The sequence below is a fragment of the Buteo buteo genome, chromosome 7 (assembly GCF_964188355.1).
Source record: "Buteo buteo chromosome 7, bButBut1.hap1.1, whole genome shotgun sequence".
Lineage (NCBI taxonomy): Eukaryota > Metazoa > Chordata > Aves > Accipitriformes > Accipitridae > Buteo > Buteo buteo.
Window position 1 is genome coordinate 39,193,895 of NC_134177.1, and position 12,999 is coordinate 39,206,893.

Below are 12,999 nucleotides of genomic sequence, written 5' to 3' on the forward strand. Positions count from 1 at the left end.
CCTAAAAAATGGGGATATAACCAGAAATGGTCTCATCTTTCTTATTACAAGTTGGTTCATCCAACTTGTTAAGATCAGTGTCCAAATGAGGTAATAAAAGTAACCCTCTGATTTTTGTAATATGAGAGTTGGATCAGAAAGCGAGAAGCAAGAATAAACACAGAGCAAATGGAATGAAAAATGACTCATTATGGACCGGTTCTTATATAGACATTGGGGAGGAGAGACACCCTGAGACATGGCTGAACTGTGCAGCAGAACAAACTCTTCATGTGTGTCATGCTTTTCTTAACGCTGCTCTGGGTTGTCCTTGTGGCTGTAGGAGATGTTTCTGCAGGAAAGGAGGTGAAGGGAGATGGAATCCAGTTCTATCCTCATCTCCCTTGTTTTGAGTTACCCTGCCATCTCCCCAGGATGGAGTTGGCCTGTTCCATTTGTGTGATACCAGACACATTTGGGTGCCAGAAATTGGAAAGCTTGACTGGTGGTGTTGAACTTGAAATCTAAAGGCCACGGGAATCTGCATCAGAGAGGATGGTGTTGCTCCTGGGGTCAAGGACAAGAAAGTGTGCAGGTTGGAAGAAAATTACCCCCTCCCCAAGCCCCAATGTGCCAAACCTTACTTCTCTCCCATGACATCTTACCTGACATCACTGCAGCACCCCGTGACCCTGCAGGGAGCCTCATTGGTGGGAGGACAGAATGAACCCTGCTTTTATTTCATACGAAAGGTTTCTCCTTAGGCCAGCACAGCTTCTTAGCGGGAAGAGTGTATAGCCCTTCCTTTCTGGATTTCCTGAGCCTGATGCTGCCCTCCTGTGTCACAAGACTAAGTCTTGACAAACTCTGCCGAAGCTCAAGAGAGCTGCAGTGTCAGGAGAAACCAGCACCACTGCCCACAGCAGGTAGTGCTAGCAGGAAAGCAGGCAGCTGCATAAAAATTTCTGCTTATTTTGTTCACCCAGTTTCTTGTAATAAACTCCACCACAGAGCTATGGGCAGTGCAGTATTAATCTCAGCTATTGGTTGGAGCTTGAGTGCAGCATTTGATCTGAGTTGATATAATCCAGTCTTATCTCCTGACACTGCTTTTGAGAAGTTTGTGGCATTTCACTTACAGCTTTAATGCAGGGAGATAACATTACATATCTAGCGTCTGATTGATTCACTGTGTGATTGATAAATGACATGCATATTTTTTGCATGAAAACAGTCCTTGTAATGTGATTCCCCACGCAGAAGATTCTGAAAGGTTTTAAAGAGAAATCTTTGTACCATGCACAGAGTTTGATTGATACATTGCTATTTATATGAAATCACCCTATTTATTTAGAACAGATTACCCCGCAGCACCTTCACTACCCTGTGTCTTTTGATTACGAAGCACCATTACTTGGAGTTTTAATGTAATCATTGTATGAAATGTTTCTATATTTTCCCCTTCTTCCAAGCAGCTACGTGAAATACTGGCAGCTGTCTGGGATGTTTTATGGGGTTTGTCTTTTGTTTCTCTGACATGCAATAAAACAATTTCCTGCTGTAGTGGAGAAATATTTGGAGAACAGAAAATGTTTCATGGTACTGTGACATGGCTGAGAAATTGGGGTGGAAACCCCAGCTGGTTGGCTGTGAGGCTGCTGCTGGTTCTGTAGAGTGGACATCAGTGGCTGCTTGATATTTCAAGGACTTTCGGGGATTTTCTGTGTTGTGTATGTGATTGCCACCTGCAGTTACTTATTTTCCTTCTGTTCTGAACAGGAAGGTGGCTTACCTAATCTCTAAGGTTTCCTAATGACCCTGTGCAGAATCTGCTTCTCCAGGTCCAGTAATGCATTGAATTTAAGGAGCATTTGGGCTATTTCACAGGTAGCTGTATATTAACCGGCTCGTTTCTAGCAGCAATAACTTAAATCAATCCCTGTAAAATTTTTAATTTAATGCTGAGTTTCTGTAGGTCATTTAATGTAACAAATGTCCCTGAGAAGAAAATGCAGCTTCCTAACTGATTTTTACAAGGGTGAACCATGAACCAAAACTGGGTGGGCAAACCAAATTTTGTGTCAATGTTCATATCTGAACTTTCCATCTATCTCATTGGCCTTTTTCTAATCAGCAATAATCATGATTATGATTAGGACACTTGAGGCAGTTTAGGTACTGGCATTTCTCTCATTTGGGCATGCTTCCGTCCTTCAGAATGACAGTTAAAATCGTTTTGTTCTCAAGTCTAGTAATTGTTGGATCTTATTTCTTATCACTGTTGGATTGGAGGAGCAATCTGTTCCCTACGACTGTTCCATGTGTTTGGCCAATGCTGTAAATCGTTTGCCAGAACCACAAAAAGTCTTTAAAGACCTCCTTTTCCACCATCCTCTCCCGCAAAGTCTTTTAGTTACAAGTTTGTCATTTTTAGTCAAATAGGTTTAGTATTTTCATAAAATAACTGAAAAATTCTCTTCTCCTATGACATGTAACTTAATTTGCCAAGCAAATCCTATGTCTACATTAGGAAATGCTTTTGATATGTTTAATACCTGGGAACATTGTTTACAATTATTTTTTAAGAAAAATATTTTTGTGGACAGAAATTAGGTTTCATCAAGGGAGGGATGTGAGGAGCCTAAGGGATGCAATACTCACATCCTTTGGCAATCCCGTGCCCAAACATGCAAACTTCCACTTGATTCTCAATCAGAAATTCTAGTGGAGCTTCATAAGGAAAGTATGATCATGAAAGAAAAATTACTTTGGGTCCTTTTTTTCAGCTTGCACCAAGGCAAGCCAGGAAAGGACCAAGCCCTTTATCTTTTCCAGTTGTGCCGCTCTCTTCTTGCAGCTTTTCATTTAGAGTCCAGTGGAGGAGGAGAGCACACAAGGCATCTCAGCCTATTTGAGCTAGCTGATGTGAATCTCTCAGCCAGAGTTGAGGGCTCCTCACCTGGTGAGAAGCAGAAAGCTGATCTCAAAGCCATTGCTGAGAACAGACGTTACTTTGTCAAGACTGAGTTCATCTCAGGCTGGCCTGGCTCCACATCCGTAGCACTGCTACATCCCCAGCAGGTGACAAGCAATAAATTGGGCAGGGAAGAATGATGTGATTTTGAGCATGGAAGGTTATAGCTTTGATGTATTTTTATCGGGTGTTTTAAAGTAATGATGGGGAATCTGATTTCAGTCTGAGCTCCTTTGTGTACTTCACTCTGCGATGAGCTCTTAGCATGGCACTGAAGGATTGCTGTATCCTTTCCACATCTAGCTTCTTCCCCTGGCTCTAACACTTCAGGGTACCAGTGATGGCAGGCTGCATGGGCTCACAGCAGCAAAGGTAAATCTCTAATGTATAGCAATATCAGAGAAGCTCCCCAGGTGCTTCAGAGTGCAGTGACCCAGTAGGACCACTGCCAGTCCTTCCCTCACTGCTGCTCTCTCAAGCAAAGCCTCGACAGTCTGATGATCTGCTGAACACTGCCTGCATTTCATCTAAACCAGTAGGCTACCCTGTGCTTTTGTGTCTTCTCTGCTCTGATTCCCCTCCAGAAGATACCTGCTGATGAAAGTCACTTTTTGCATCCTCTTTTTTGGAAATCCTGTAAGACTGAACAAAAACCCGAATATTTTTGCAGAAAGAGTGTGAACTGTGCTACCTATGGATTGGCAGAAGCCTTTGGTCCTCATTTCTGTCTTCCATGCAATAGCTGATGACATAAATCTTACCTTTTGGTCTACATTGGTCTACAAATGACATCAGCTATTGCTCCCTACATAATTTATCAACATAATGAAAAATCCTCCATGCACTAATTATCTTGTCCCCTTTGGCCAAAGCCTCTAAGTTGTAATAAGGATGAAGTTACCCAGGTTCTCACCGGGCACCTGGTTCATCAGATTTTAGTGGACACTTACTGAATGTCTTTTGGCTTTTGAAACCAAGCAATTGCATCTGTGTTAAAGCCCTGCGTTAACAGGTTTCATATTGCTACAAGAGAGATACCATTCTCCATCAGATTTTGTAAAACTCCCTGTTTAGCTCTCTGTCTTGATGAATGATTAAAAAACTCCTATATTTTGCCAAATAATTTGCTATAAAGAAAGATATGTCCAACAAGTTATGCAATTACCATTATTAATCAGCTTGTGTCTTTACAGGATCAAGGGAATCTTATTTTACACTGAAATTTTTAGCTGATGAGCTAGATTCATGCAGTTTCTTTCCCTCCTCTTTAGAGAGGGATGGAGGGGAGTTAATTCCACCAATGCTTCAAGAGACCAAATATCCCCTGTTTATTAATTAATAATATCCATCTGGATTATGTCAAATGATTCCCCCTGCATTTCCATGGATTTTTATCCAAAGAAAAAGCATTCTGAACCCTGTTGTATCAATTTTGAAATCTCTGGAAGCCCGGCTGTTCTTTCCTTGTTTCTAGCACCTACTAGTTACAGGACATCAGGAATGCGAGCAGAGGACAGATGATGGGAGGAGGCTGTGTTTGTGAAATCTTCTTTTGATGTGTGGAAACAACCAAATCAGGGTTCTTGAAAGCCACTACAAGCCAAAAAAAGTCCTCTGACACTGAACATCTCAAGAAGATGAAAACCTTCCTCCCGTTTCCATTGTCCCTGGCCTGAGCTCTTGATCTGACGCAAGAAATGTGGTATGTGTCTGAAGTTTAGAAAGTTTATGCTGGCAAATAGAAAAGGGGGAGGTGGGTTGAGTAAGCTGGGACTGAGCTTCAGGCACATAACACTAATGTCCCTGCTGAGGGCCCTATGCGTGAGCGGGCCCCACAGCGAAGAGCCAGGCTTTGAGCCATGGGAGAAGAGCAAGCGCCAGATCCTGTACAGAGGTGAGCCCGGCGGCTCTGCGGGGCTCGAAAGGCCCTGGGGTGAGTTTTGCAGGCAATAACCTCTGCCGCTGGCGCTGGCCTGTGAGCTCCTTGGCCAGTGCAGTGCATCATCCCTCCTGCATTCCCTTCGTGTTCACACGCCATCTCCTACATTGGGCCCGTCTCCTGCTGCGGTGTTGGCAGGAGACGCGGCCCCATTTCAGTTCTTTCCAGCTTTCTGACCCAGTTCAGCTGCATCTGAGAGGTGGGGTCTGGAAACCAGAGACAAGCCCTTGTGCCGGTGGAACCTCTGTTGCCAGAGGCTCCAGTTCAGCATGTCCATTTAGGGTCAGATTTGACTTTTTGCTTCCATATGTGCAAAAAGAGAAAAGCCTGAGTGTTTTGCTGAGTCGAGGCCATCCTTCACCTTGTGCAATGCAGCCCAAGCTGGGGAGGAAAGGCCTTTGTGTCTTCTGCAGGGATCTGCCCTCCTGACACCACAGGCAGCAACCACAAGCACTGCCCTTCAGCTAGTTCTCTGTACCTGCTCTGGGTGGTTGGGCGACTAACGTTACCCATGGCATCAAGACAGATTTCATTTATGTGGTGGCATTAGGATGTTTTCTGCCTCCACTCTTCATAGAGGCATAACTTTTGCATTGGAAGTAGCAATAGCAACAGAGGTGGGCACTGCTTGCAAGGAGGACTTCCAATCAAAACCGCACGTTCTTCTGCACTTGGTGTTATTCCTCTCTCTACCTCAACCTTATTGACTAGAAAATAGCAAGACTTTAATACCGAGACTTTAATATATTGCACGTTTTGCTAATTTGCTTTCTGGCTGTGAGCCTCTGTGGTATCATTTTCCAGCAGTTTACTCAGAGGGCTAGAAACTTTCTTTTTTTGTTTAATGAAAGTGGGAATTCTCCTCGAGTCCCTTGACTACAGCAATGGCAGCCTTAAGAAAAACAGAACGTGACAGAAAATAGATGAATAGCTCCAGTGCTATTGCAATAATGCATAAGGACCCTGTTTGTGCTATGTGCTGTGCTAGCTTATGAGAGGACACTCCTTGTTGAAAGAACTGTGTATAGTTTGAGATTTTGAATGTGACTAAATCCCTTGTGCTTTTCCTTCTTTAGTTTGGCTCTGTGGATCTCACGGATGTGAGAGCTTTCTTCTTTCTACTTTATTTCTTTTGGGCACTTCTTCAGTCCTAATCATAAAAACTAGAATTTCTCAGCAATTTCAAGTCTGGAGACTTCCTGACCTCTATCATTTTCTGCCCAGGGAAAATAAACTTGTTACTATGGTTTGAGCCTTAATGACTGCTAAGTATAGATAGTCAATTTATAAAAGAGCATACTGGATTATTCTGTGCATGCATTTAAATCTTTTACAGCGTTTATCAGCAGAGTGCTCATTTAAAACATGTTGTTTTAATGAAAAGGATACTGTTGCCACCGTTTTGTGTTGATTATGTGGTAACACGTTTTTATTATCACCCATAAAAATGATTTGGAACTGTTCCACTCCAGATGCAACCTTCGGCAGAGCTGTGCTAGCGCTGCTTGCGCCACCCGGGAGGGCCCCGGACCCCTGCAGTTTGCTGGTCTCTGACCATTGCTGCTATTGATTTAATATCACCTCTTCCCGCAACACTGCTGGGCTGCGGCAAATTACTGTCCAAGACAGTCCTTGTCAGTCCCGTCTTCACAGCAGGAGCATCCTAACCCTGCCCTGGCTGTAGCCTCTCTAATTTGCTGCCTCCAGGATTAGTTTTGCCTCTGTTGGTGAGTACACTTTGGCAACATCCAGGTGTTTTGCTGGGGAAGTAAGAGGATAATATAATAGTATAAAGTGATTCAGAACAGGTCTTCAATGCACACTTGAGTCCCATGTCAATGGGAATTAAGCACGATTATGGTAAGGCACATGCTTAAGTGTTTGTTGAACTGATAGCGTATTTCCTTGAAAGTCTGACAAATAAATCAGAGAAGCACAGAATTGCAAGACACAGACTGAACCAATTCCTTCCGTGCCTAGCATCAGGGAAGCCTGCTGAATAGAAGCATTGTGACTTGATTCCTTTTTGCTTTCTTATTACTCAGAAAGCAAGACGCTAGATCCATGAATAAAGATACTCGCAATAAAGGAAGAATTTTGCTTGTTTGCAACAGCTGAGGTTCAGTTCCTTTGCACTTAACCTAGCTCCCAGTTTAATTAGTTTCTGATTCACCCCTGTCAGGCCAGTACATTCTGCAGGAAGTTCATCATTTCTGGCGCTGCTGCAATACTGGCTCCCACCATGCCTTGTAATAAATAAGTGATAAACCTTGTAATAATTGCAAGTTAAAAACAAACAAGCAGAGCCAAGTCACTCTCATTTATAATTGCAGTGTGATTTCATTATGTAAAGACAACACAGCATGTACAAGCTGAAACTTCTAGGGATTTAGTGGAAAGTTTGACCCCTATTATCTTTTATTTCCCTTATACCTAAATCAGTATTTGCTTAGGTGGTTTCCAAACAGGAAGAGACAGAGCTGTAACAAACCACAGTGTTGCACTCCTTGAACAATTTTCCTGTGTAGCTTTGTGCTTAGAAAGCAGACTTTGCTGGAGAAGCTGAATGCTTGGATCAAAACTCTTGTTCTGGAAACCTCAGCCCTGCTCCTGCCTGATGGGCATCCTGCGTCCATCCTGAGCAGGCAGCTTTGCCAGGGATCGATCCAGGTAAGTGGCAGGGTTGCTGCTGCATCCCAGGCATGGCTAATGCAGGGCTGCTGACTCTTTGGCTGCCCCACCAGGAAAGTGGGTGCTGCCCTTGGCTTCTGTTTAGCTTCTGTCTAGCAATTGAGGTAAAATGCATTTGCAGCAGAGCACATGGGCTTGGTGCTCCAGGGCAGTGCTCCCAATGGGTTAGGATTTTTCAACAGAAATCTATAGACTACTTTGTTGTGCCATCCTTGCTTAGTGGCTAGGAAGGCAGGGCTTGAAGCATTTACATCTAAATAGAAAATTTTATTTTTTAAAAAATCCTAATTTTGTGAAAACTTTAATTAAAAATGTTGATTATAAAGTGCAATGAATGCTCCCCTGGGCTTCACTTCAATGGAGTTCGTCAGTGGGCAGAGTCCACCTGGGTCCTCCATCCCTCTACTTCTTGTGGGCATTTAGGTTTTTTGCAGCCGTGTTAAAGACTAACTTCCAGTTTCATACAGGCCACCAGTGGCCACAGGAGCACAGCTTGATGAACAGCAGTCTAAATCATACAAGGAAAACGGGGTCACTTTGCCAAGGAACTTAGGTTGTAAATGGCCCAAATAGCTCAGGGACGCACATTGGGATGTGGATTTATTTGAAGGTAGTGTGTTTACAAGGTACAGAAACAGTTGTGAGTTTTAATAATATCCTATTACTTCTAAGTAGAGCTCTTTGAGGAAATTGCCTGCCTTTTTTTATTTGCTCAAAAATTAAAGTACTTCAGCTCTTTAAAAGCTTCATACTCTCCATCATCTTTAATTTGGTCAGAACTTGTGCTTTGACTTATAACCAGTATTTGTCCTGAGGCACCTCAGTTTGCTACCCTGGGCATCCAGGGTACAGCCCTTCACCTCATACCACTTAGTAATTTCTGACCTTATGACTCTGGATTTGAAGACGTAACCTAGCAGTGATGTGCTGTGTTCCCTGACACCAGCTCTGGTCCCTGGTTTCATGTTTCTTGCCAGGGAGACAAATCCATGTGAGGCTGAGTCTCTCTGGAAGCAATGAAGCCGTCTCCAAGGAGAGTTTGTGCAGGACACTCTTGCAACTTAACACAGCAGCTTCCTATGCTAATTACTCCCACTTTCCAGAAGAACATTAGAGCTTTAACACCAAAACCCTGTGGTCTGTGATGCAGAGTTATTCATAGCTCCTCCTGGCAAAGAGAGAAGTTTCGAGACCTCTTCAGGATTGAGACCATGTATGAAACCATCCCACTGACTTTGTTTGCCTTCCCCATGTCCCCTGTCTAGATCCTTCTGCTCGAGGCTGCGGAGCGAAGCCCACCGTTGGAAAACAACCTGCCAATCACTGGGACGACAGCCACATGGTATGATGATTTACTACCAGATGCCTTTCCCCTGCTGAATCCCGGGACTGTCCTGAGAAAAACAGTGGGATCTGTTGGTAAGCCTAACCTGCTCTTCACCAAATCGCCCGCCCTACATACACAATTCCTGTAGGGGAACTAAAAAGGAGGCCATGTCAGTCTGCTGTAGTATTGGAAGCTTCAGGGGAGAGGGGTTGGAGGGAAACATTGGCAGCTCCTTCCCTCTGCTCTTTAAAGGAGAAGAGGGTTAAGAATTTCAGATGGGCAATTCCTGTTTTTTGTGGGCACGTTTGCTGCCGTGTGTTTGATCCAGCAGGGAGCCATTGACGGGACCAGCCACACTTGGGCCACATGGTGCTGTGTGATGAGTGCAGGGCAGGCAGCCTTGTTGGCATGAGTGGCTCCATGTCTACACTTTGCTTTGCACCCTCAGCAGGGACACCATAGCTTTAGTTTTTGCAAACACTCACTGCAGGATGGGATTGCTCTCAGCAGGAAAACCACCCTGCAGAGAGGCATTTTGAGAGATTTCAGCCTCTCTTTTAGGGCCAGAGTCAGCATTATTTAGCTCTAGAGACAGGATTCTTCCACACCAGGGGCTGCTCAATCTAAAGGTTTAATGTTGCCGCTTGTCCCTCCCTCTCTGCCAAGCTGTGAACGCAGAGATGGTCGCATGCCAATACCCATGTGGACGCATGGATGAGGAAGGAATTCAGTCTTCTCTGATCCCACCTCGAACCATCCTTTTAGCTGCAGCAAGCTGGGCACGATTTCCTCAGGGGCCCTTCCCACTGCCAGTGCAGGGATGAGGGTCACCCCTTGGCACAGAGGGACTTTCGGCTTTTCTCTCTGTGCCTCTGCTCTTCCTTGAGTTAAGCCAGTGCAGAGCAGGCATGTTCCTGGAAGAAAGCAGCTACATGCAGAAACTAATGTATTAAGCTCCATTTTGCCAGCCTTAATGGCCTGTTGCTAGCCTTGATTTCTGTTGGCACAAGCATCTACTGAGAGCTGAATTCTGGTCTTGGGAAAGTTAGATTTCTGTTAACCTCAGGAGGGCCACTATGCCTGCCTGTGTGTTTCAGCGTACATGTTTTAAGTCCAAAGACTGTGGATTTTGAGGCCTGGATAGATTGAAGCATTCTTGAGGAAACTCCAGAGAGCCATCGGGATCACAGAGGGACAATTCATACTCACCTACTGAGTGCTGAATGCAGTGTTTCCCCATCAGGGAGTGGTGCGGGGAGGTAGAGGACTGGGGTGTAGGGGTAATTCTTGGTTTTATTAGGAGGAAAAACTTTCCCATGAATAGCAACATCAGTTGCAGTCTGCATTATATTTTTTAAATTTACCATAAACACAATGGGCTGTTTTATGATCCCTCTTGTGGCATGAAAAAAAAATACACTTATAAGAAAATCTCCCTCTGAGCCCACTTGGCTAGACAGATCCCCACGCATTGAATTTCCTTGACCTTGGCATTCTCATTTCAAGATCCCTGCTCTCTGCTTCCAAAGCCCTGTCTGTCAGTTGCTTTGCTCGCTCCCAGAGCAGTTCTTTAGTTCTTTATCCTCTATAGAGCCTACTTTGCTTTTTAATTTTATTTTTTTTTTTTGGTCCGAGCAGTTTATTATGGCAGCCCTTCATGAGTGCAGCAGACTTGGAGCAACCAACATAGACCAGATGTCGTCCATGTTTATAATTTGACAGGATGCCACAACATGGAGGGAGGTTCACTAACAATATGTTCTGCAAAGTATTTTCAGAACCACAGCGATGGCTGCCAGGAACTGAATTAAAGCAGTTTCCCCCAGTGTCCATTATATACTCATTCTGCCTTCTCCATGTCATTTATTTTTGCTGTCACATTATCTCTGCACCTGCACTTCATTGTACTAAAGTCAATCCAGCAAAAGTACTGACGACTCTGTCCCTTCCGCTCAAAGCCCTCTCCTCTCAGAGGCTCTGTACACATGATAATCTTCTCTCGCTCAGCAAGTAGCAGTGAATGCCACTCACCCAGGCAGTGATGCAAAACAGGACAGATCTCCTGTAGCCCTTGCATCAAGCTGACTCCACAGTCCCGTATCAGCACCCTCCACCCCTGCAGTAAATCCAGGAGGTAGCTAGTGATCACCTCCAAAAAAGAGGTGATGTTGTCTGAGCTTTACATGAGTCTGTCTTGTCAGCCAGACTTCCAGGCTGTGTGCACAACCAGCTGCATGCGTTACAGCCCTGCCTGCATGCTACCAGGTGTAGTCCTTGCTCACTGTTACCCTTTATTTTTCTAGCCTTGGTTTATTTAGCCTAGTGTGGAATAACAACTCTAGCATAATAACTGGGAATCAGGCATGCACTGGACCATTTCAGGTCAGGACAGTGCTTTTCAGCAATTAGAAGTAATCCGTTAAGTTGCTTATTGACATGCTTATTGGCCTGCCCAAGCCCCTGCCTGAGCTCTGTGGGCTTCAAATGCTTGCTTTAAGTGCTTTAAGTGGGGATGTTTTGAGGATCTGGGTCCACATTTGGCTTCCTTCCCTGCCCACACCAGTTTCTATCTACAATTCAGAGCCAGCCAAAAAAAATGCATTGTGGATTTTGGTGAAACGTAAGGAATTTCACGCAGTTGGTTTAGGATGTTGGGGGACTGCCCATTTTGCATGATTTCAACACTGTACTGTGACTTGTTGCTCAAAGCTGGTCTCAGGTTCACTTACAGAGATTGTAGACCTCAGGACATCTTTCAACAAGTGTGATATTAGAGTAGGTGGAAGTCAAACCTGAGTGTCCTGTGTGGTTTGGGTTGTGGAAAGCTAAGGCTCTGTCCCTCCCATCCCCTTCCCCAGAGTTTTTTGTGAAACATTGCCTGCCCTGCCCTGCTTCTATTTTTTCAGCCAAAGCAAATCCAAATCCTAGCTTGCGTGCCACCAAGTTTCTCAACCGGATGGACTAAGGGCAGAACGTTGGTGCCTAATACGAAGATGGTTGATATGGACTAGATGCTTTGAGTGGTGGGAGTGTTTCTGGATGACCTTATAGCTCTGGGTTGGCTGACACCTCTCCAGGCTGAAGTCCAGGAAAACTTGCTACTGTTTATTAGGGTAGTTATTTCTTCTGTGAGTGACAGGGCTGAGAATAGACAATCATTTAAAAGCAATCAAAGCTGTTGAGACAGCTGCACCGCTGGCCTTTCTGATCAGCTTGTTAATCAACAGGATACATTTTACTGAGGATTAAGAAAATATATATACTCTGGCTGAGCCACTTGGCAGCAAGAGACCTAATTTTTCTTTTTTTTTTTTTTTTTTTTTTTTTTTACCCTGACCCTGTTAACTAGAGCCTAAAGGACACAGAGGTGCGGAGGAGCAGCTAATACCACAGGGTAAGTCAATGGTTTCTGCTGTTTCCTCTTTCAAAGCACAAAATGTTGCTGTGCTGCATCCTGTTACATGATAGGTCCCAAAAATCAGAAGGGTCCTGTGGCCAGGAGTCCTCAGTGACGGATATAGAGAGACTGGGTTTCTTCTTTGGGTTTTATCTGATCGTGGGCTGCTCTGGTTAGAGAGGTGAAATGCCAGCTTTATCATCTTAGAGACTCTCAGTTTCCCCAGCACACAAAGGATGGAAAGCACTGCCTGATGGAGAGGCAGTTCACTGGAGGACACGTGGCTAGAGCAAGCAGGGCACGTGCTGAGTGATGCTTCCATTAAAAAATAAAAACACTATTATCTTACTGCTATTGCCTGCCAGGGGCACCAAGAGATGCTGGTGATAGTCAGGGCATCGTTTTGCTAAGCTCCATACAAAGAGAATACCCTGCTCCTGTACAGAGAAAACCTTGGGGAAGGAAAGGGAACAGATGGTGTGCTGCAGGTTAATGACAGGGCCAGGAAGAAAATCCAGGTCTCTTTATGTCTGATTTGGTCTCCAGCAGTAGAATACTCACCCTCTGCCTTCCCTCCTCCCCAATCCCCTCCCATGGCTTTTTCTTTCATGTTTTTGGAGGATAAATACTGGCCGTGGGCTTCAACTCTCTGAAAGCAATGCCACTGCAGCAGAGCTGATTTATGCCAGCTG

The 12,999-nt window shown here is 44.5% G+C and overlaps 1 protein-coding gene across 7 annotated transcripts in view; it reads left to right on the forward strand.

The window, feature by feature from the left end:
- COL26A1 (collagen type XXVI alpha 1 chain) overlaps window positions 1–12,999 on the forward strand; it is a 180,889-nt gene that overhangs the window by 139,023 nt on the left and 28,867 nt on the right. For all 7 annotated transcript variants that reach the window (XM_075032504.1, XM_075032507.1, XM_075032509.1 and 4 more), the window contains 2 exons: window positions 8,849–9,002; window positions 12,260–12,304. In XM_075032504.1, the coding sequence (XP_074888605.1) occupies window positions 8,849–9,002; window positions 12,260–12,304 (199 nt within the window). The remainder of the gene's footprint in view (window positions 1–8,848; window positions 9,003–12,259; window positions 12,305–12,999) is intronic.